The 22,346-nt window shown below is 50.2% G+C and overlaps 5 protein-coding genes across 5 annotated transcripts; 3 read left to right on the top strand and 2 right to left on the bottom strand.

Moving 5' to 3' along the window:
- Nucleotides 1–10: 10 nt before the first annotated feature.
- N7489_006854 (PA and RING finger domain protein) lies at nt 11–2,742 on the bottom strand (the record flags this gene model as incomplete). The annotated part of the gene is made up of 2 exons (XM_056712604.1): nt 11–356; nt 416–2,742. 2 exons carry the CDS (start codon nt 2,740–2,742, stop codon nt 11–13), a joined length of 2,673 nt encoding a protein of 890 aa, XP_056566319.1.
- A 2,725-nt stretch (nt 2,743–5,467) lies between these two features.
- On the top strand, nt 5,468–6,887 carry N7489_006853 (uncharacterized protein; the record flags this gene model as incomplete). Its single annotated transcript, XM_056712603.1, has 3 exons — nt 5,468–5,555; nt 5,615–5,911; nt 5,989–6,887. 3 exons carry the CDS (start codon nt 5,468–5,470, stop codon nt 6,885–6,887), a joined length of 1,284 nt encoding a protein of 427 aa, XP_056566318.1.
- A 606-nt stretch (nt 6,888–7,493) lies between these two features.
- On the top strand, nt 7,494–8,303 carry N7489_006852 (SDR family oxidoreductase; the record flags this gene model as incomplete). The annotated part of the gene is made up of 2 exons (XM_056712602.1): nt 7,494–8,068; nt 8,132–8,303. The coding sequence occupies 2 exons, from the start codon at nt 7,494–7,496 to the stop codon at nt 8,301–8,303; spliced, it is 747 nt and encodes a 248-aa protein (XP_056566317.1).
- A 2,215-nt stretch (nt 8,304–10,518) lies between these two features.
- N7489_006851 (ubiquitin-binding TORC1 subunit KOG1) lies at nt 10,519–15,115 on the bottom strand (the record flags this gene model as incomplete). Its single annotated transcript, XM_056712601.1, has 5 exons — nt 10,519–10,708; nt 10,769–11,106; nt 11,168–11,501; nt 11,559–14,599; nt 14,660–15,115. The coding sequence occupies 5 exons, from the start codon at nt 15,113–15,115 to the stop codon at nt 10,519–10,521; spliced, it is 4,359 nt and encodes a 1,452-aa protein (XP_056566316.1).
- A 2,196-nt stretch (nt 15,116–17,311) lies between these two features.
- On the top strand, nt 17,312–21,808 carry N7489_006850 (putative cell polarity protein (Tea1); the record flags this gene model as incomplete). The annotated part of the gene is made up of 3 exons (XM_056712600.1): nt 17,312–17,455; nt 17,520–17,916; nt 17,976–21,808. 3 exons carry the CDS (start codon nt 17,312–17,314, stop codon nt 21,806–21,808), a joined length of 4,374 nt encoding a protein of 1,457 aa, XP_056566315.1.
- Nucleotides 21,809–22,346: the final 538 nt, after the last annotated feature.

The following is a 22,346-nucleotide window of genomic DNA, read 5'->3' as shown; positions in this document are numbered from 1 at the left end:
AGTATAAATGTTAGCGATTACGGTCCGCGCGAGCCTGGTGCCATATCGTATCGCCACTCAAAGCAGAAAAGCTAAGAGTAGCCAGGTTTCGCCAGCTCGACTGTGGCGCAGAGTTTGCATGGTCGCCAAGTAGACCTGCATTTTGCTCCGTATCTGAAGCATCGTCATTGACGCCTTCAATGAGTACTGGAGCGGAAGATGCACTGCCTCGAGAGATCGACTGGGCGCCGTGAACGTCATCATTGGACTCCTCACGATGACCCCGAGAATCACTGGATTGGCCATGAGCCAACGAACGGACAACATCGCCTTTACAGATTGGACAAGTTCGTCGACGGGTAGTCAACCAGGGGGTACTGAGGAAAGGGATTAGTCAAACTCCGAAACAAAGACCGATTTCACTGATGTCACTTACATGCATTCCGCGTGGAATTCATGGCCACATGGCAATCTCATGACCCGGCTCTGACCATCGATATATTCCTCAAGGCATACAACGCACTCCACCTGCCTTCCTGTGTACTTGCGTCGCCACAAGGTAGATCCACTTTGCAGGTTGCACTTCTCTTCCTTCGGCACGACAGACGAGTCTAGCATAGTGCCCGAGAATGTTTGTGAACGCGATCTATTTGTTCGGGATGCACTTGGCCGGCTTTCATTGCCAAGGAGTGGGGAAGTTGGGGAGAGAGGACCGGGACTGGGACCAGGACTGGGGGGACGCGTCGAATTGGAAGATGAGGAAGAAGTGGTAGCAATCGTGTGGTAGGTTCGGACAGGAAGTCGTTCGATAACCGACTTTGGGGCACGCCAGCGACGACGGCGGATTCGAGACCGGATCAGTAAAAGGGCATAAACCACCGTCAGGGTGAGCAAAGGACTGACGACAAGGACCAATAGAGTATCGAAAAAGGGGCTGGTGGACATGCTGGTGGGTGTCATGGTAACCCAAAGACCTTCGTGCTCGGGAGACTCCGTGCTTAGACGGCCCGATGTGTGAGGGCTATTTTGCATCTGCTGGTTTGCCGTAATGCTTTTCTGAAGTGAAGGCGATGAAGAAGGCTGGGGGTCTTGCTGAGTATCATCTCCCCATCCAAAGTGACTAGAGAACCAGCCTTTCGTGGAAGATCCAGACTTCCCATGGGTTCCGATGGAGTCTTTCTCGGACCCCTTGAGGCGCGTGTCGCGAGAACTAGCACTGGATTTATCGATGCTTTGGTATTCTCCACTTCCTGGTGTGATGCTACCACCCTGAAGACCATTGGGCGAGGAGGCAGCATCATTATCTGCGCTGGCAGTTTTGGAAGTATCCTTGCCAGTTACAGAGGTGCTAGTTGTTGAGGATGTGCTACTCTTAGGAGGCATCAAGTCGGGATCTCTCCAGTCCTGAACCCCGATGACAAAGTCATCATCCTCAAAACTTTCAGGGGACATGTCGGCCTTGTTGCTGTCAAATGCGTCGTCCTTGGCCCAACCACGATGATTGAGATCCGCTGATTTTCTCCAAGTAGTCGACGGAGCTTCTTTTTCATCCCGTGAGCCTAGGTTGATCCAGTCAATGTTGCCGCTGCTGGGCGGACGTCGACTGTCTTCCAGGTGCCGTGAACCTCCGTTCTTATCGCACAATCCTAGGAATGCACCAATAGCACGGAAAAACCCGCCTTTCGAATGAGATGGTAGCGCAGGTTTGGCCGTAGAATAGCCGCTGGCAGTCGAACTTGGAATAGTTGTTGGCGTTGCTGTAGTAGTTGCCACCCGTTCTTTGTCGGTGTCAGCCTGTCCTGCCAACTTCGCCTGTGATGGTTTTAACACATCCCCTAGACTTGCAGTTCCACCGGAATGTCCAGGGACCAACGACGACAGAAGATGAGCAGTAGTGTGGGATGTGAACAAAGCCGGGATCGTGACATTCGATGTATCGCCTCGCGCATACATAGTGACCAAGTTGCCACCTCTAGTATCGTCGCCGACAATCAAAGCAACCCCTCCTCGTCGTTGTGCCCACTTGGCCTTCTCCAAAAACCCACAGCCACCCCGGCTCAGCAGCACCACTTTACCTTGGATTTCGGCAGTTTCCTGTAGCGATTGAATGTCGGCATGCGCAGGCGGCTTGCTTTGGACATAGTCTCCATACTTCTGATTCATCCCGGGGTTAGAAGCGCCGGATTCGGGGAGTGGATGATGCAGATGATCGTCGGTGCCATCGTTTGTCAGGGGCAGGGTGGTTGGATCATCTCTATCGTTCTGAGGTGTAGTATCGGCCTGCGATACCGACCGCGGGCGGTTTGACGATATATCATTCACTGTACTACCTCCGGAAATCCCGGAGCGCTGCTCCACGCTCCTAGAGGTTTTGTCTTGTTTCTTATGATTGGTGCCCTCACCCCACCCGGGAATATCGGAGCAGCCCAGCTCCCCTTCCATGCCATCAGATAATCCCCCCTCACCAAAGCCACTTCCCACCCATAACTGACCACTGAGGCCTTTGGTTGGCAGCGGCGGGCCAAATGCCGCTGGCCGAGCGAGGAAGAAGGTCGAGTTGTCATCGGTAAGACTGATAATGGCTGACGGAGGGAAAAGGGACGATGGTATGTTGAAAGAAAATAAAGCGCGCAGTCCAGTTGTTCGATCAGTGAGCGTGTTGGGAGCTGCTACATCGGGCGATGTAAGCGCGGAAAAGAAGGTGAGGAGGATCGGAAAGAAGATAAGGCAGAAGAGGACGATGAGCAGGCGTGGCGGTCGCATGTCTTTGATAGATGGTTCGAACCACTATAACCACAGCAAAACGGGGTGGATCGAGTAATGAGTGACAATGCGAGCGGATCCGCTGTATCACAGTACTTCGGGTGGACTCTTTATGACCAATCCAACAGTTGTCGGCAAGTTAGCAGGCGGCCACTCATCGAGCGCAATGAGCAGCACTACGGCTGGTTGAAGAAAGTCAACAAATGACAGCCAACAATAGGCAGGGAAAGTCAAAGCGAACAACAAGACGAGATACAGAGACAAAGGGGAGTTCAAGTGAAGTCAGTCAGGTGGAGAAGGGGAAGTGAACTCATGATGTGGATTATCTAACCCCGGGTCAGTGACGGCATACCCGCCGTGTCATGTGTTGTAAGCCTGAGGCATGATTTTGGCCTCGACCCAAGTCACATGACCATATTACCCATAACAACCTTGGATGGAAGATGATACCTAGTCGCCGACACAATAAAGGCTTGGGCCCATGGCTGGGCGACGTTTACTGTATAGACCTGGCCATTGTAATAGGCTACCGAGTTATGCGGACTTGTAGAAGAATACATATCGATACAAGGGAAGACAACATACCCAGGACCAATATACGGCGCGGACTGCTTTTAACGCTCAGTTCGGTTCACGGATCTGCCTCACGTTCGATATACCCCGCACAATATTGCCGAAGCGGGCTTGTGGGCGGAACAATCAAGCAGGTGTTTCTCCATAACTGAAGAGTTAACAAGGATCGTGACATTCGGGCTGCTAAGCGATGAGAGTGGGCGAGATCATACTTATTGCCAACGGAAATAATTCGGCTAGGTCTCACCAAACGCGCGGGTTTGGGTTTGGTTTCCCCTTTGGCTTACCCGAGGGAGGGTAACCTATGGGCAATTTGAAAACCTATCCTATGAATAACTTCTAAGGTTGATGGCTCTGTTGGGAATTACGGCACTTCAAGAGGAATATGCCTGATCCTTCAAGTATCAGGAGCGTTCAACCTACCAATGAACATTGATCAATCCTATCTTAGGGTTAGTTTAACAGAACCCTTCTTTTATAGCATCTCTCTAGTAAACGAGCGAGATCAGACTTACACAAGCTCATGGTTCTTAACCAATCGATGCTTCCCAGTATTCATCGTACCATTTTCTAACAGCCTCATCCAATGTGATTTTATTCAAGCCTTTCCGTGCCTTTGAGTGGGCGACCCAATTTAGTATTGTCTAAGCGTTGCCCAGAAGATATTGCCGGTTATATGAGAGGTCATGAATACGGTTTATTCGGCCATGCCATCCACCTGGGTAGGACTATCTTTGTCAATTTACACCACCATTACCAAGCAGAGAGCCCTATAGTCGATTGAAGTATTGTTCAGCGAGGGCTCTAATGCTTTCAAGCGTTCTAGCACCTGAAGGTTGCTAAGATAGCTAAGACGCCTCGAGTCTTCAATTTTCAGTTTGGTAATCCGCGTTTCCAATTATTCGATATGAGACCGATACATATGTACTCGTTCTCCCATTTCAAAACTTTGTCCACAAGTGGAGTTTCCGATGTCTTAGGATAACCTCACATATGAAAATTGACCAATTAAAGACACTGGAACGAACTCTGCAATTCGTACAATGTCACAATATATTAACAAGATAGCATGGTGCATATATAGGTCTTTTGTTTGGGCCTCCTTTGAATCTCGCAATAACAGGCATATATTGTAAATTCGATATAGGACTGATATCTCTTCCAAGGTTCTCGATCCAGAGCTGCCACCGCCGATCATGCCATCATTGCTGGGCGACTACGTAATCCACCGCCTTTTCAATTTTGATTTTGGATTGCGTTGTCAGTTTTTGCATACCTATATCGTAGACTACTGTAGTAGTTGATTGCACCATCTAGTACATCCTACATACGATCTAATATTATAGCAGGGCACACCCACAAGATATTTTTGGACTTGACGATAAACCTTGGAAGCTTCCAAAGTGGTCTCCACTTACCGTATATGGGCTAGCGCAGGGAATTAGTACCCACCCCCGGAACATCTATGACGTATGTGGCCTAAATAGGGACTAGCGTATATTGCAGGAATCATTCTAGAATCTCTTTGTCTGCCTTGTATACTTCCACTCATGACTTTTATAAGAGCAGAAGAATACAAAATATATAGGCTATTCCTATAAAGCCATAAGAGCTAAGCTTCCATTGCCCACGGCATAGCGATCTCAAACTCGGAGAATTATTGGCACGAAAGTCTGGAAAACCCACATAAAATGAAATTGTAGTGGGCGTATGGTCGTGTGGATCTACAACCTATCCTTGCAAGGTTTGGTTCAGTGGCGTGCTTGGTCGTAGATCCGGGACATGACGATGGATGACATTGATAGCTCTCCTTATTTTCAGCCAAGAATATTTTTCCGTATGTATAAACCCGTTTGGGACGTCATGAAAGCTGTAAACGGGGCAGTCAAAGAGTTCCGATCCATGTTTCATCAGCGATTGTAGTCGTGGAACCCCCGCGTTATGGCGTCACCCAGTCTCCGCAAGTAGGGATCTATTCGTGATCTGACCAAGACAAGCAAAGACAGTAAAGCATATAAACTCGCTACCAGAAGCACTTTGTCTTTCAGTTGTTCCATCATCGTACAACAGTCTGACTCAAACAAACTATTCAAACGTTAACAAGTCTTTCCAATTTTCTTTTACCCTACTATCACGGCATATTGCCTCCATCATGTCGAACATTCTTCACAAAGTCAAGGATGCTGTGACCGGTCATCATCACGATGCGTCTAAAACATCCAGCAGCAAGATTGTCGATAGTTCGTTGTTCCTAGTAAAAGACCATTGTACTATGATGCTAACAATCCTGTTCATATAGATGCCCGGGATACTTACGGATCCTCGCACAACACCACGGAAAACGCTCCATCTGGTCCAGGCTATGAGACCTCGTCCAATACCGGTGCTGGAGGCTATGGCAGTGGCACTGGCACTGGTGGCCACAGCGCTGGCACCGGCTCAGGAGCGTCCGGGAACTACGGCAGCAAATCTGATACTTACGGATCTAACACTGCTGGCGGCTATGGCTCATCCACCACTGGCTCCAGCACCAATGCTGGCCCCCATGACTCCAACCTAGCCAACAAGGTCGATCCCCGCGCTGATAGCGACCTCGGTAAGTTAAGCTTGCCATTTGCTGGCTACCTCGAAAAATATATAATACTAGTCAGACATCTAACGTGGTATATGAAGACAACCGAGGAAAGCACGCTGGAACTACCGGCTCTAGCAACACATACGGCAGCAACGCTGGCCGCTCTACCGGAGAGACTGGCTATGGCTCCAGGGACACATACGGCGGCACCGCTGGCCGCTCTTCTGGACAGACCGGCTATGGCTCCAGCGATACCTACGGGGGCACTACCGGCCACTCCTCTGGGCAGACCCGCTATGGCTCCAACGACCCTCTGTCTAGCAACGACAACTACGACAGCAACACTGGCCGCTCCACCGGCGGATATGGCCCCAGCGATACCTACGGCGGCACTACCGGTCGCTCCTCTGGGCAGACCGGCTATGGCTCCAACAACCCTTTGACGAGCAATGACAACTACGGCAGCAACACTGGCCGCTCCACCGGCGGATATGGCTCCAGCGATACCTACGGCGGCACTACCGGTCACTCTTCTGGACAAACTGGATATGGCTCCAATAACCCTTTGGTTAGCAACGACAACTACCGCGGCACGACTGGCCACTCTTCTGGACAAACTGGATATGGCTCCAATAACCCTTTGGTTAGCAACGACAACTACCGCGGCACGACTGGCCACTCTTCTGGACAGTCTGGCTATGGATCGAGTAAGCCACTGTCTGGTAGTGACAACTATGGTAGCTCAACCGGTCACTCCGGTTATGATTCTAGCAACCCTGTGTCGGGGAGCGACAACTACGGCGGTACCACTGGCCGCTCCACTGGACAGTCGGGGTATGGCGCCAATGACTCCCACAGAGCCGGTGCTGGCAGCAGCTACAACAACCGGACCTCAAACACTGGGAAGACCAGTGGTCCTCACGGTTCCGACGCATTGAACAAGCTTGACCCCAGAGTTAACGAGAAGGATGCTCTTGGCAGCCAGCGCAACTACTAGGCGATTTATGAGTGATGTTATGGACTTTTTCTACGCGTATTCCTAGCTTTTCTTTTGTATTTTATGAGAATGACCCAGAAATATCATTATCCTTACCTCAATACGTCCAGAACAAATATCAAATATGCCAGCTAGGGTAAAACTCGAAGATATTTTCCAAAAAAGATTCGGCTCCTGTATGGTATTTATATGGTTCTCTTTTCTCTAACCCAGATAAAGAAGTGATTCAACAATTTTTTCTTTGGCATCTCTTCCTAATTGACACTGTTAGGCATCGACCATGCGCTAGAATTCTAGGCGTATAACTAATTACAGATCTATGCTTAGGGTTGTCCACAAACCCAAATCGGGTATCATCCAAGGCTTCCTGTTTCTCATCTGCTTCCGATCTTTTCTCCCTTCTTCTTTTTTTCTGTTTTTCTTTGATTTGTCATTTCGTACTTATTCATGTCGCATTTGTCAGATCTATCATATTATTAGGAATCGCAGCCTATGTACCTAGGTACCTAAGTACCTAAGTACCATCGGCGTACCTATATAAGAGGCCGCCGTTCATCTGGTCTCAATGTCGCCATCCCAACCACCAACAAGTCCACCATTGATACTATGACCAACACTATCTATCTTATTACGGGCGCTAGCCGTGGTATCGGTCGTGGCCTGACCGAAACATTCCTCGCTCGTTCTAACTCCACCGTCATCGCGGCTGTCCGGGACCCCGTCGTTGCTTCATCCCAGTCCCTACAATCTCTCCCCAAGGGCGAGTCCTCCCGTCTGATCGTGGTGAAGGTCGACTCTAAATCTCCCACTGACCCGACCGCTGCCATCGAGACTCTCCATAGTGAGCACGGCATAGACCACATAGACGTGGTAATCGCCAACGCCGGCATCAGCGAAGATTTCTCAACTGTGCACGAGGTGTCTATCCCCGTGCTACACGACCACGTCGAGGTCAATGGCTACGGTCCTATCTACCTTTACCAGGCGGCCTACCCGTTGCTTAAGAAAAGTAAGAAGCCCACGTTTGTGGGAGTCGGGAGTCCGATAGGCAGTATCGGCGGCATGGAGCAGCGCCCGTACCCATGCGCAGCATACGGCCCTAGTAAGGCCATCCTACACTGGATCGTGCGCAAGATCCATTTTGAGAATGAGGAGTTTGTGAGCTTTGTTGCGGATCCTGGGTAAGTGCCTATTTCTCTTTTCGAACAGCCGTTGCGTCACAGACACGTTAATGAATTATGCAGCTTCGTTCAAACCGACATGGGCAATGCCGGTGCCAAGGCCGTCGGCCTTGAGAAGGCCTTCCAGACGGTCGAGGAGAGCGTCGGTGGTATCGTGAAGACGATTGACGAAGGGACGAGGGAGTCGATTGGTGCGCAGTTCCGCGTGTGGGACGGATCCCAGTTTCCCTGGTAAGGGGGAGAATTTTAGAGTCATCCTTTCTGCTCTGGTCTAGATATATCCCTCTCACTCTTAGCTAGTCTTCTCCCTTCAAATACATCGCACAGAACACTGCTTTGCCTTATCTGTCTTCCACCGTATATCCCACCAGAAAGGACAATTAGGGGCAGCGGTTCCGAATCAGACGATGAGATCAGATTCTGAAGGACTAATCTGTTGACGCCGCAATAGAGAGATTGACCGAGAAGCAGTCGACGTAAAAGGGGTGGAGACACTGATGTTTCGCACCAGTGTCATTAAATCTAAGACTGAAAGGATCCTGTAAAATGAACCAAGGGTTGAGAGTGTGACCGACTAATTGGGGGTAACGAAGGCGCCATCGGGCAGTGGGCCAAACTAGCGTAGGGAGTAGAATACAAAGTTGGTGGAAGTTATCTTAGTGGCCGTATTACGGCCCGTGAGATTTGACAGATTTAGATAGAGGATAGTGGCTGCAGGAGGATGCGGATACCGCCAGCGGTGCCGTTAACTAGGCTAGTGGCCTGGACGGTGAGTGCCGACAAAGCAACCAGGTAGCTGGCCATGAACAGCAGCATTTCGTGCCATTGGCGGCTGGCTCCCCAGTAGATGAATGGCGCCATCGGTCGATGAGAGCCCCGGTGTCCGAATGGGTCCGGACAGTCATGGATATGACCACTTCATTCCTACCTAGGTATAGAGATTCCTGGACCTCCACCACTCAGGGCCCAGTGGGGGGACGCGATTAGATGCACCCCTGTTGCTGATATTACCTAGGTAAATCCTCCCAGCAATCCCAACGCTCGGACTGTCACCTACGATTTGAAATTCGTGTTAGTTGACAGCCTCGTAGGCAGCGGACGTCAATGCCAAGGTGCAGAGACTCCCGCCGTACAGAATTATTAATCTTATGAATTCCTATCTTCAATAAATTTGTAAAAGAGGGGCTGCGTTAATCGTACTGGCCTCGTGCCAACAATCGTCTCCCCCGTGGCACCGCACGTGAGGCCACGTTGCACTGTGCATCATGTCACACTAGAATCATAGAGACCGCTATAATCAGGTGTCCATTCACTGTGGCATGCAGATTATCCTAGGGCTTCTGGCGCGGCCATCGGACTACATACTGCATATTGATGCACGTGACCACCTTTGCCCTCACTTTACCTCTTCCCAAACAGACCTAGTATACGATGTCAAGGTTATACATCAGATGACATAGTTGCAAGGGTCCCTTTCAAGGAAATGTGATATATACTGATCCTTCACCGCTATACCTTTGGTTATGGCATACTTGTGTTGTACGCTAATGACTACAAGCCAAGATATATATTAGAAGGATATCGGATAAAGTATCTCTATACTGACTCAGAGAACAGCTTTAGTATTGTGTCTAAGTAAAACTTCAAGTTATTAAAGGCCTCCAGTCCATCACGGTCTAGGACAGAAGCCACATTAACGGTTGACTAAAGTTATAAATACGATCGAGATCAAACATGACCACAAAGTGGGTTTAATGACCCTGAGACTAATTCTAGAAAAGAACGAAGAAACGGCCAGTCTATTCCTCACAGTGAGCACACGACACTCTCATGCTGCTCAGGTGGAGTATCCAGCCAGACTACAGTGCGTGGCTAAGGTTCTCCCGCGCTGCATCGAGTATATCCGTAACGCCCCAAGCGAGTCACACCAAAATAAAAATGCAATTGCCTGGAGTCCTCAAAAAGCATGAAAGAAGAAGAACAAAACCAAGTCCCGCCGCCAGTCAAAACAGAACAGCCGCCACTGCTCTGAACTATTCCACAAGAGTGAGGAGAACACGAGCATTCCAAACATTATGCTTTATTCCGCCTGGCAATCAAGCACCCATTACAACAAGATATCGTGCTTAAGACCGAAGTAGAAGAGAAGACAAAAGGGTAAAAATAAGTTGATAGACCCGAAATAGGGTACACTGTCTCACATGAAGTAGAAGAATAGAATATCGTCACGAATATCAAATGGTAGTGGAGCAACCCTGAGGGAACAAAAACCAACAACGCGGAGTCATCAATGTATGGTTGATCAAGTCAATCGCCAAGACGCCGTGTAAATTTGTTCATCGGGTATGCGGATGCATATTACAGAAAGGGTAATATTAGGACAGGAGAAAGAAACAATGCCATGAAGGTCACCACACGGAGGTATCATGAATTTCAAAGCTGAGTTGGAATTAGCAGGACACAAGATTTACATGATGGTCATTCAATGCGGCGCAGGCAAGCACAGTCCGGTGGGGATGGAAAGCAGTGCTGGCAATGGGCGAGGATCGGTTGTGATGAAGGAAGCTCGAGTATGGCTCGAACGTAGAAAGATAGGTACCATCCACGTTGAAAGTCTTAACTTCGTGACGATTTGTACCCCTGCGGCATGTTAGCTTGGAACAAACGAAATAACAAGAAATTGCGGCGGAGGAAACGTACATGCTGAAGACAGGAGCGTGCTCGTGAACACTCAAGGTCCGCAGGGTATCCTTGGTGGCATAGATGGTGGAGATCGGGTTATCCATGCGAAGATCCCAAAGTCGGACCTCACCGTTACGCCCACCTGATATCAATTCTCGTAGACCACCACGCTGCATATGGACATTTGTAATCCACTGCTTGTGCTCACGCCAAACTTTGACCATGGATGTGGTTGGCTTCAACCGTTGATCAAAGACTCGGACAGCACCGTCACCGAAACCGGCAACGAATATGTTGCCCGCAACCTGGTCAGACGTCAAGGATGTGATGCAAGAACCCGATCGTGCGGGAATGTCCTGTTATTGAGCTTTTGTGAGTAACACGATGTATTTGTGAGACCAGACATTGAAGACTTACGTTTGTGCACACCTCAGTAGCAGCATTCCAGACACGGATAACCTTCACATCACCTGCAACCAGAGCTTTGCCTTGACCTTGCTGCCAATCGAGCACAAGACCTGCGTTGCGATTGCTTGGAATCAGCTCAGGGAGGGCTCTGAAGGCTGTAACCACTTCAATATCCTTATTAGTCTCGTAATGGCGGAAAAGCTTGATCACACCATCGGACGATCCAGTCATAAGCAGTGCCTGGTCGTCCTCATTGATGTATCGAACTTCGTTGATCTTTGATCCGACCGGGTTGCCATTTGAGAATTGATTGAGGCGTTTGTGGTTCTGCCAGTCCCAAATTCTATATGAAACCGATGGTTAGAAGGACATGACGAACAGGTGACTTATTGGTACCTACGTAATTGTATCCCGGTCATCCGCGACAGCAATGTGATCCTCGAATTGATGGAAGCACATCTTGTGGGGCTGGCTACCGTTCGATAGCAAAGCAACCGAGTTATCCCACCGGCTTGCTCCAGCTTTCCCTTTGAGGGGTTGGGTCTCGGCGATGATCTTTTCGTTGCGGCCGCGTCTCCAGAGGCGCTGGTTGTAGTCGGAGCTACCGGGCTCATCCGGCTCGTTGGGTTTCATCTGGGGCTCCCGGAAATACTTAGAAATGGTAAGTAAATGTAGGTAACGATAGTGGTGGGACTCGATGGATTCAAAATCCGGTATTACCTCAGTGGACCAATCCAGGAATCTACTCTTTAGGGGAATGACAGGCACGACGCCAAAGCCTTTGGGTTGGAACCCTCGGGAGGTGGGAATCGGAGCCTGGTGGTATGCTGTCGCGGGAGCAACATGATCATTTCCTTCCGGGGGTCGGGTCCACTCAGGAGGGGCCCGGCCGCGTGGGGTAATTGTCATACGGCTGGTTGAAGGTGAAGGGGGGTTCGAATTATCTGAGGATGGGTCTCCTGTTGCTGAATTGCCAAAAGCAAGGTTCTTGAGGGAAGCAGCGACGCTGGCAGTTCGCCTAAAGCTTAAAGAAAGATAGCCTTCTTGTTTCGAGGGTGCTGTTCCAGATAAAGGTGGCGTTGGAGGTGGCGCAGTCTTCTTTGCTTCAGTTCGCTCGCGAGGTTGGAATTTCGTCAAGCCTGTGATCTCCAGAACCTCATTCTGAAGCTTGTTAGCGAGTGGCGCCATTGGAGATTCCAACAAGGCCAAGTGGATATAATCAACGATAACGGCGGCATCCTGGGCGATGTCAGGATGAGGATCAACTGAGAGAGCTAGCAACTGCTTCCAGATAGTTCCGAAAGTCGTGTTGCGAGACAGCTGGGTGTGTTTCGCATGAGAAACTAGTGCTCCGGTCTGCCCTTCGGAGCGGCTAGTCCGAGAGTTTTCGCTCTCCCAGCGATGAGACAACGACCGCTTTTCTTCCTCAAGCTCCTCAAATGCTGCGACCAAAAATTTGTTTTGGTGGCGTCTGACGAATGTCGAGAAGAATACTAAAAGCTCTTTCCTAACAACCACACTACCATCAGCAGACATGGGCAAGACCGCCAGTGCCAAAGTCTCCTCGATTTGTGCAACTTGGTCTGTCAGATCTGGAATCCCCAAGAATGTAGTCACAGCGTGAAGCATGGCAGCACGAACTTCGGGCACTGGATCGAAATTCAATTCGCAGAGCCTAGCGGGGGCTGCACACCGAATGCCCATCCACTTCGCTTCGGGAAAATCGCACCAGAGCATACTGAGACACAGACAAGACCACTGCCGTAGCAAGGGATTTTCCACATCGCCCAGATGTCTGAGGCATGAATCGAACAACTCGCCAGAAAGGCAGACGTTCTGTCCCTGGGGATAGTTTTTGCAGAAGATTGAGACTATGAAAGCACACATGGCCCGATGTTCACTGGCGTTTCCCACAGGAATGGGCGAAGAAGGATTTAGAATCGAGATAAAGTAGTGGATGCCGTTGTCTTTGAGTAGATCGTTTTGTACAGTGTGGTCGACTGCCATGATTCTCGCCCAAATGAAAACCATAACTGGTTTCAATTCCTGAGCTGCTGATTGCAGCAACTTGACAACATACGGGAATATGCCAATGCTGAGTGCAAGGTGCACAGCCCACGGTCCGAGGTCCAGGAATTTGCTCAAAAGAATCAAGGCCCGCAAACGGTGTGCCTGACTCAGGAGGACTTGGAGGACAATAGGAAGCTGATCCGGTGGATTCTTCTCCATGGGACCGGACGAGAGGTATACCTCAAAAGCAGTGAGTTGCTCAGCGAAGAACGTTGAGTGCTGGTACTCATACTGCCGACGTCCTTCTTCTTGATCAATGAGAGCAGGTAGCTGAGATAACACCATTTCGACTGCAAGGTCCCAGCTTTTCCATAGCGGGTGATGATGTGTGTCCGGCAATTCGGGCGAAGAAATGGGATGGCATTTGTAAGTGCGCATGATGCGTTCGCTGAGCAAAAAGTTGCGGAAAAGAGCGGCGACCATTAGATCCTGTCGGAAGAGCTTTTTGAACAAAGCCCGAGGTAAGGTGTTCCACGCAATCGTATCGGTAATGGCAGTGAAGATCCAATTCAGTTCCCCAAGAGGGCTTCGACGATCTTGGAGTCGACCTGGAACTCTGAAGTCGTCAATAGAAATGTTCGTGCGCAAAGGGTTTTGTAAGATGAAAAAGCGCAATGCAATTTCAATCGGTGTTGTCAAGCAACAGGTGAATAGGTCTGCAGGTAGGTCGGGATTGGTCGGAAGGGACTCTGTCTTCTGGCACGCAGCTAGAAGGATACAGTCACCATAATTCTGAATGACGGCATTTGGGTCTCGTTTCCTAGTTTCAATATTCTCTTTCTCATGCTTCTCCACGAAAGTATGGAAATTTTGGACAATGTTGCCCGCATGTGAAACATCGAAGACAAAAAGACTAGGCCCAGCTAGCCAAGACTGCAGATCATACAGTGGGACAGGTATATACTGGGTATAGTTCTTGTTGAAGACCCATATTTCACCCGACTGAGTTGGCAGCGGCACTCCATGTCCATTGTAATGTAGAAGCACCCGCTCATCCTTGGCATTTCGGCGAAGTGAGATGCAGAATTTCTTGGTCTCATCAACTGATGGATCTAGGTACTGTTTGTACCTTGTCCGAAGACTCAAAGTCTCGTATTGCTCCTGTAGCTTCTTGCCGATCTGCTCCATGATCTTGTTTTGACCACCGCCTGTGGTAGAAGTCGGATCTACCCAGCATTCAAGCTTCGATGTTGGGTTGGTCTTGACCACATCGGGAGGGTCGACTCCAATGTTCAGACAGATGGCCAAGGCCGCAGACACAGTTTTCAGGCGATCCTTCATGCGCCAGTCCTGACTTGGCCAACTCCCGACTGGGTCCCTGGGAATACCGTTGGTCTCGTGGCGTTTCTCGGTGAAATACATGTAGAAGTTCTATATTCAGCGGGTATTGTGTTAGCTTCCGGAAACTCCGATCAGAGTGGTCGTGCTCACCGAATGCAAGATCTTGAGATATTCACTAGAAGTGTATTCTTCCTGCCACCCATGTCGCATAGCGAAATCTTCATCGTCATCACCTGCCACTTTATCGAAGGTTATCCGACTTGGTCCATAGTCACTTCTGGCTCTCTTCAGCATAGCCGGTCGGCTACTCTCCGATCTCCGAGGCGATGGGCGGCGGGGTGGGATCTCCCCGTTGGCAGTGTTGTCTCCCGATGAGCTGGTTGGGCGCCCGTGTGGGGTTAATGTGGGCTGCTTGTGTTCAACTTCAGTGAGCGAGCGATGATGGCCACTCAACGGAGCTGGAGATCTTTCGCGGGTGGGAATTGTAGTCTCTAACTCGGGACCAAACGCGACGCGGACCGATTTATTCGGATTGCGACGTGAAGCTGTCGACCCGTTGGTCGTTTGTTGTGAGTTATGTTCCATATCGGTAGTGGGATCCCTCATGTTGTAAGATCGCTCATTGTGTTACACGAGTATGGGGGAAGAGGAAGGGCTGGAACGTATGTCGAGGCAGGCTGCGAGTATCCCCGCTCGGTCACCGGTCACGACCAGTGAGCTTCCTCCTTCGGCTCGTTCGCAAGGGTCTGGATGTTGTCGACTGAAGCTGGGGAATAGACCGATGATGAAATGGTAAGGGTGACCTTGAAGTCGGATTTGTAGTGGACCAGACGAATCTCAATTTGCGCCTGCCCTGGAGATATTCCAGGAGCGCAGAGAGAGAGAGCTCAGCGCACAGTCTATGGATTCTGGTCCAAAGATAGCTAATCTGCCTGGTCTAGAGCGGATGTGGTCCGGAAAGGCGAGATGGATGCGGAAACACAGATATTCCGGGGATTACTCAGAATGGTGTCTTGGCGAGAAGTATACAACAAAAACGCATGTATTGTAGACTTCAAACGTATCAATCTACAATATGACTGAGGCAATCATGACCTGCACATGGTCAATAACTCTTTATTCCCATGCAGACAGTTTCAAATGTTTGTATATGGACTCTATATATCAATATCACAGAATCTAGTGATATGGAGTTGTCCAACGCAGGCATCGGCATTGGTTACCATCCAGTACGACATAAAGTGAAGTCCATCTGTCCAGCGGGATGAAACCACTGTTGGTCAGCTATTTATTTTCTAAACAGAACATTTTGTGAGCATTTGCTTTGATCCAAGAGAGACATTTAATGGTTGGTGATGTCTAAGACAGCAGTTAGGGGATACAAAAGGTGTTTCACCCCAGGAAGGATGGACATCCAGAATTCTGACACGTCGATTCTTATACAACATAGCAAACCAAACAAAAAGCTCAGACATATGGCATGTAGCCAATGATGATAGATTATTGCAAAAGTACATCAGTGTCAAAAGGTTCATCCCTACAATAACCCGGGAGCCGGAAAACGAGAGATCGCCTACTCCAGACTCCAAAAATGGATTATTTTGATGGGAACCCCCTTCCTCTTGGATCTATCAGCGTCAAACCGGGAGCTCTACCTAGGTATTTTTTATAGTAAGGTATTGGAGAGTTGACATTCACCCCACATGCCTTGCAATGTTGTACAGCCTTATTTCTGTGATCAATCAGTATTTCTTGCCCATTGTGGGGTATGGATCGCCGTGTGGAATTGGGAAATGCAGTGTTAGGATGAATTATCATTGGACCTGCAGTTGTTCACACCGTGGCCGAGTCCTCGGACCCGCGGCATGTAGCAATTGGGGTGTGATAGTGTGATAATTAGGGTTAACAAGCCTGTGGATGGTATTTCAACTAACCCTTGAATATAATGTTGTCAGGTATTCTGATGACTCTACATTGTTGTGAAACCTTTTTCTTTGTTTACTTTCTGCTTCTGAAATACTGGAATACTAAGGCTAAAGACGTGTCAATATGCTATAGTGGAATGTGAAAACCCCCTCGGTTCCTGGAGGCTGGTGAAAAGAGACTGGGAAAAAGGAATGAGGGAGATAGCACAATGTAAGTATGGAGAACCATATGTAGAAGACAAGCATTGAATTAAAATATAGTGATCTTTAAATATTTGAGTACTAATAGTATGCCCCTGAGTATGCACGTCCAATGGAACTAAGACTAGTTCGACTTAGAGCATCTCCGGGAAATTGAAACGGCCATCTCTTCCATCTTCGCTTTTCCTCTTTCGCATTTCCACCTCCCCCTTTCTTGCCTTGGCTTCAGCCGCTTTGATTTGTTTTTCTTTCTTTTTCTCTTTTTTTTCTCGAGTCCCTAGTGCGAATGCTTCTGTTTAGAAGCCTCCCTTGCCCACACTTATTTTTTTGGGGGAACGCTGAGCGGCTTGTGCATGGAACGATTTTATGGTTCCTAGTGGTTCCTGGTTCCCACTTCACTTCTAAAATAGACAACCCCCCCTATCTCTTCGGATTTTCCACTTCACCTCTCGTGACGACGCCATTACTTCGATTTTCGGGTGTCGGATCGAGTCCGCACCTCGGCGCAGCTTGGCTTTGCGCCAGATCCCCTGATACGACCGACTACGACCACATAAATCACGATGGCCTTTCTGTTCAAATCGAAGAAGAACCAGCAGAGTCAGCAGCCGGCTGCACTCCCCCGGCGACTAGAAATGTCCACACCTCCGAGGGAACTCCATCCACTGGATCTATAATGGCGAATGGGGTCAAGGGGGATGGCACGACTTCCCAGACGCCAACCCCAAGCGGTAGCTTCAGCAACTCTCTGCACTCGGCCACAAGCCCGGCGAGTCCGGACGCAGTACGGCCGCGGCAGAGAGCGGAATCGGAGTCTCAGGTGGGTATCTATTTCGAGATCCATCCGTCGCTTTCTGACGAGAGAAATCTAATATCTACGACAGATGCAAAGACCCCAGCAACCACCTAACGGGATTCCCCCTCCAAGTCCCAATTCATCCCTTTACCCATGGTCGCAACGCCGTTTGAACTTCTCTTCACCCCAGACAAACCCGTTTCCTCGCTATGGAGCAGCAATCAATTCGGTGGCATCCAAGGAAGGAGACATATATATGATGGGAGGCCTGATCGATGGATCAACCGTCAAGGGTGATCTATGGATGATTGAAAGCAGTGGCGGCGGCTTGAACTGTCTCCAGGTTGCGACAGTATCTGAAGGCCCCGGCCCCCGAGTCGGTCATGCTAGTTTGCTCGTGGGGAATGCGTTCATCGTGTTTGGTGGTGATACCAAAATCGACGAGAATGACTCTCTGGACGACACTCTATATCTTTTGAACACATGTAAGTGTGGTATCGGTATATTCATGTTTACCTTGACTCTGACTCTTTGTTTTTTTTAGCTTCCCGCCAATGGTCCCGCGCTATCCCTCCCGGCTCTCGACCTTCCGGGCGTTACGGTCACACATTGAACATTCTAGGTTCTAAACTTTACGTCTTCGGCGGCCAAGTGGAGGGCTTCTTTTTCAATGATTTGATTGCATTCGACTTGAACCAGCTTCAAAACCCGGCAAATAAATGGGAGGTTCTGATCCAGAACAGTCACGAAGGTGGGCCTCCACCAGGCCAAATTCCGCCGGCAAGAACAAACCACACAATTGTCAGCTTCAACGAGAAGCTATTCCTATTTGGAGGTACGAACGGAGTGCAGTGGTTCAATGATGTTTGGTCTTATGATCACATTACCAACATCTGGACCGAAATTGATTGCGTTGGTTTTATCCCGGCTCCTAGGGAAGGTCATGCCTCTGCTTTGGTAAACGATGTGATGTATGTGTTCGGAGGTCGCACGGATGAAGGAGTGGACTTGGGAGACCTGTCAGCTTTCCGCATTTCGACTCGACGCTGGTACTCCTTCCAAAACATGGGCCCTGCGCCTTCCCCGCGATCTGGTCACAGCATGACCGCTTTTGGTAAGCAGATCATTGTGATGGCGGGTGAACCGAGCTCGGCTCCTAGGGACCCCGCGGAGCTCAGCATGTCCTATATCCTTGATACTAGCAAGATCCGGTACCCCAATGATTCGCAACCCGGAGGACGCCTTCCGGACCCAGCGACCAGAAAGACAAGTATTGATAAACCCGGTATCTCGTCTGGGCGCTCATCTCGGGAGGCACAGAATGCAGTCCCGGAACAGCAAATGCGACGGGGCCCAACGCCATCGCGTGAGAGTATGATGCAGGGCACGGCTGCTAATAGACCAGGGGAGTTCGGCCCTAATCCAAATTTGGGACCTGGGTCTAGACTGCCACGGGCATCAATTGCGCAAGCTCCTGCTGGTCCACCGCCTCCCGGACAAGCACCGTCTCCTGGCCCTCGCGGCAATGCCCCTCCAGCTGGCGCGAACCCTCGTAGCAAGACCCCGACCAAGAATGATCGCGGCTACACACCAACTGCTGATAATCGTGTAGCAAACAACGAGCGTGGCGAGGAATCACCAATCATGAAGGAAGGCCCACAGGATTCCCAGGGACCTCCGTCAGCTGGTCGCCGAACTCCAACACAACACCAAAAGCCATCAGCCAAGGCCATGGAAGCAGGCGAGGCAGCCCCGTTGATCAGCGCCCCAGGCCGACAACGGTCACTCCGTTCTCACCGACAGCGCGGGTCCGTTGACAGTGGGGAGGAATCGATCCTCGGTCGGCAGGCTAGCATCGAGGGCTCAATGGAATCTCGAAGCTTCCGCAACTCCAAGACTCTTGGTGATGAGCCACGGTCTCCTCGACTTACACCCCACCAAGAGGCGTTGATAAAGGAGCTGGAGGTTACCAAGGCCCGAAATGCCTGGTATGCCTCAGAACTCGCACTCGCAAGAAAATGTGGCTATGTTCCCAATGCAACCAGTAGCCCGGCGCTAGACGACCGGGCCAATGAGGCCCTGAGTGATGAGGATCGTCCGCTAGTTGAGGCCTTCTTGGCCATGAGAGCAGACCTTAGCAAGATGCAGGCCACTGTGGATCGACAGGCTGCCATCGCGTCTAAACGGGTTGCTGAAGTGGAACATCAACGCGATATGGCTATCAATGAAGCTGCATATTCCCGGGCCAAGCTCGCTGCCCATGGTGGTAGTCAACGGGGAACCCCTCAACCGGATGCTCCTCGGGATGGAGATGATGAGCGACCTACCGATATGGGACGTCGTCTTGCCCTCGCCTTAGCCTCACTATCTGAGTTGAAAGCTAAATTGGATGCGCAGACCACCGAGCTCTCGCAGGAGCGTCAAGCCAAGGAACTTGCCGAAGAGACAAACGAGGCAACCCGGAAGCACCTGGCAGAGCTTGAAATGCAAAGTAATACTCTAGAAGCAGAAAACTTGCGCGCTGAGCTTCACCGAGCAGAGGCTCTCTCCAGAGAAGAGGCCTTCCTGCGTGCAGAAGCAGAAGCCTCTCTTCGACAACTCACCCTAGACAAAGAAGAATTGTTGGCACAGATTGAGGATTCCTCGACCCGTCTAAAGGACTTCGATTCTAGCTTTGGTGGTCTTCGAGAGGCCGTTTCTGCCTCAGCCGCAAAGACAGCTCTCGTTGAGAAGCAATTTCAAGAGGAGCGAGAGCGCCGCGAGGGTCTGGAGAGAAAGCTTCTCCAGCTCCGATCGGAGCACGAAGAACGTACTACTGAACTGGAAAACATTACTCGTCGCCTCCGAGATGCAGAGGAGTTGGCAGAAATCCACGCCAAGGAAGCGGAAACCCACAAGATTGCCTTCGTGTCTGGCCTGGAACGCGCATCTTCTACAGACTTGGATAATCCGTTCCGATCTCGTGCTGACCAGAGAGTCGCCGCTTTGGAGGCCCAGATCGAGCGGTCCACCACTCTAGCTAAGGCTAACCAGGCAGCCGCCAACGCAGCCTCGGACAAGCTCCGGCGTGCAGAGGAACGCATTGCTGGCCTTGAAGCATACCAGGAGCAGGCTAGCCGTGAAGGTTTGCAATTGCGCAGACAGCTTCAGACTGCCATGAAGGAAAGCCAATCGGCCGCCACCAATAACCGAGACTTGAAGACACAGCTTGAGGCTCACCAGCGAGAGGCTGGAGCTTTGGCGGTTCAGCACGCCGCTTTGAAGGATCTTCTTGGTGAGCGTGGCATGAACAGCGAGTCCAGACGGTCCCCTCGGCTTGAATCCCCCGGGTCACGATTCGGCACTCCGGAGCAAAGCCGACTACGCGAGCTTGAGCAACAACTCTCGGCTAGCATCAAGGCCCATGACGACCTGAAGAACGGCTTCGAAAGTCGCGAGCAGGAAGCCGACCGAGCTTTCCGAGAGAAACTTGAGCAGCTCGAGAATGATTACCAGTCAGCAGTTCATTACGTGAAAGGTACTGAGAAGATGTTGAAGCGGATGAAGGATGAGCTGAGTCGGTATAAGACTCAAAATGCTAAAATGCAATCTGAATTGGATGTGGCTCAGAAGAGCCTCGAGAATTCAGCCAGCCAGGCATCTTCTTCGGCTGAATGGGACGCTGAACGGTCCCGTCTCGAGCTGTCGATGTCCGAACTTCAAAGTCGAACTTCATCTTCTATCAGCGGCCTTGAGAGCCAGATCACGCAGCTCAAGCAGGATCTCGATCAGGTTACGACTGAGAAGGAGTTGTCGCGAAGTGAACACGAACGTCTTAAGCAAGAGCTACTCACTGCTGCCGAGAAAAGTCGTTCTGAGCTGGACCAGCTTAAGCAAGAAAACACCCACCTTGAAACTCGTGCTTCAGATGCAGAGCGTAAGGTCAACATGCTTCTAGAGCAGGTTCAAACATCAGTCGGTCATTATCGCCGTCAATCTCACCTTGTGCAAGGTTCCAATGGAATCTCGCGCACACACAGCAACGCCTCTAGCAACACAATCAGCCGAGGCAATGGGCGGGCACGAGCTGATAGCAATGTCTCGCAGGACTCCACGTTCCCTGATAATCGTGGTTCTATGGCTCTGGACTCACTTGCCAACGAGTTGGATGCTTTGCGTACTCACTGGGAGAGCACCAACCGCAATTACCGTCTGAGCAGCCAGCTGGATCTGGATCGGACTCCCACCAAGGATGCTAGTGAGGGACCCGCACTGATGAGTGATAGCTTGGCAGAATGGAGGAGGAGACTGGACGATGATGACAGGGCTGGGTTTGATGTGCAAACCAAGCCATTGAGCACTGGAGCTGCACACCCCGAACACTCCAACGTGATCTAGAGAAAGATTCTTGCCCTCCATTGCTGTTCTACGACCATGTGCCCTAAGATATGTCAATTTGCACCGTTTGAGCGTTCTGCGCGTGTATTTGCAATACTTGTTCCTTTTTTCCCTCGTTGTTTTCCCACTCTCTTTTCTATGTATGATGTGCTTTTATCATGTGTGTTCCTTCTCCGCCGATGCACGGTGTTATATTCCGTTTCGCCATCGCGCTCATTTGTTTCCCTTCCCCCCTTTCCCCCTCTTGATTCTGTATTTAACCCCCCGGCTGCCCTTTTTATACCCCGGTTTTCTGATGTTCATTGGACTCTGGCTGTACCACTAGCATATTCCACGCGGATTCCTTGTTCATCCATAGTCAAAAATCGTTCTAGTTGCCCTGTGGAGGCTCTTTATCTTTGATCAATCCCATTATGACAAGGATATCCTGGAGTTCAGTAATTTCGAGACACCCAGGTGAGAATGATGACCTGTCATCAGCCCGATTCGATAGGTATAAGCTTACTCCGCGGCGATGCCATCTTAGCATATGTAGAAT

The sequence above is a fragment of the Penicillium chrysogenum genome (assembly GCF_028827035.1).
Source record: "Penicillium chrysogenum strain IBT 35668 chromosome Unknown utg000004l_segment0_segment0, whole genome shotgun sequence".
NCBI lineage: Eukaryota > Fungi > Ascomycota > Eurotiomycetes > Eurotiales > Aspergillaceae > Penicillium > Penicillium chrysogenum.
The sequence above is the reverse complement of the archived record's forward strand: the minus strand, read 5'-3'. Positions and strand labels throughout refer to the sequence as shown.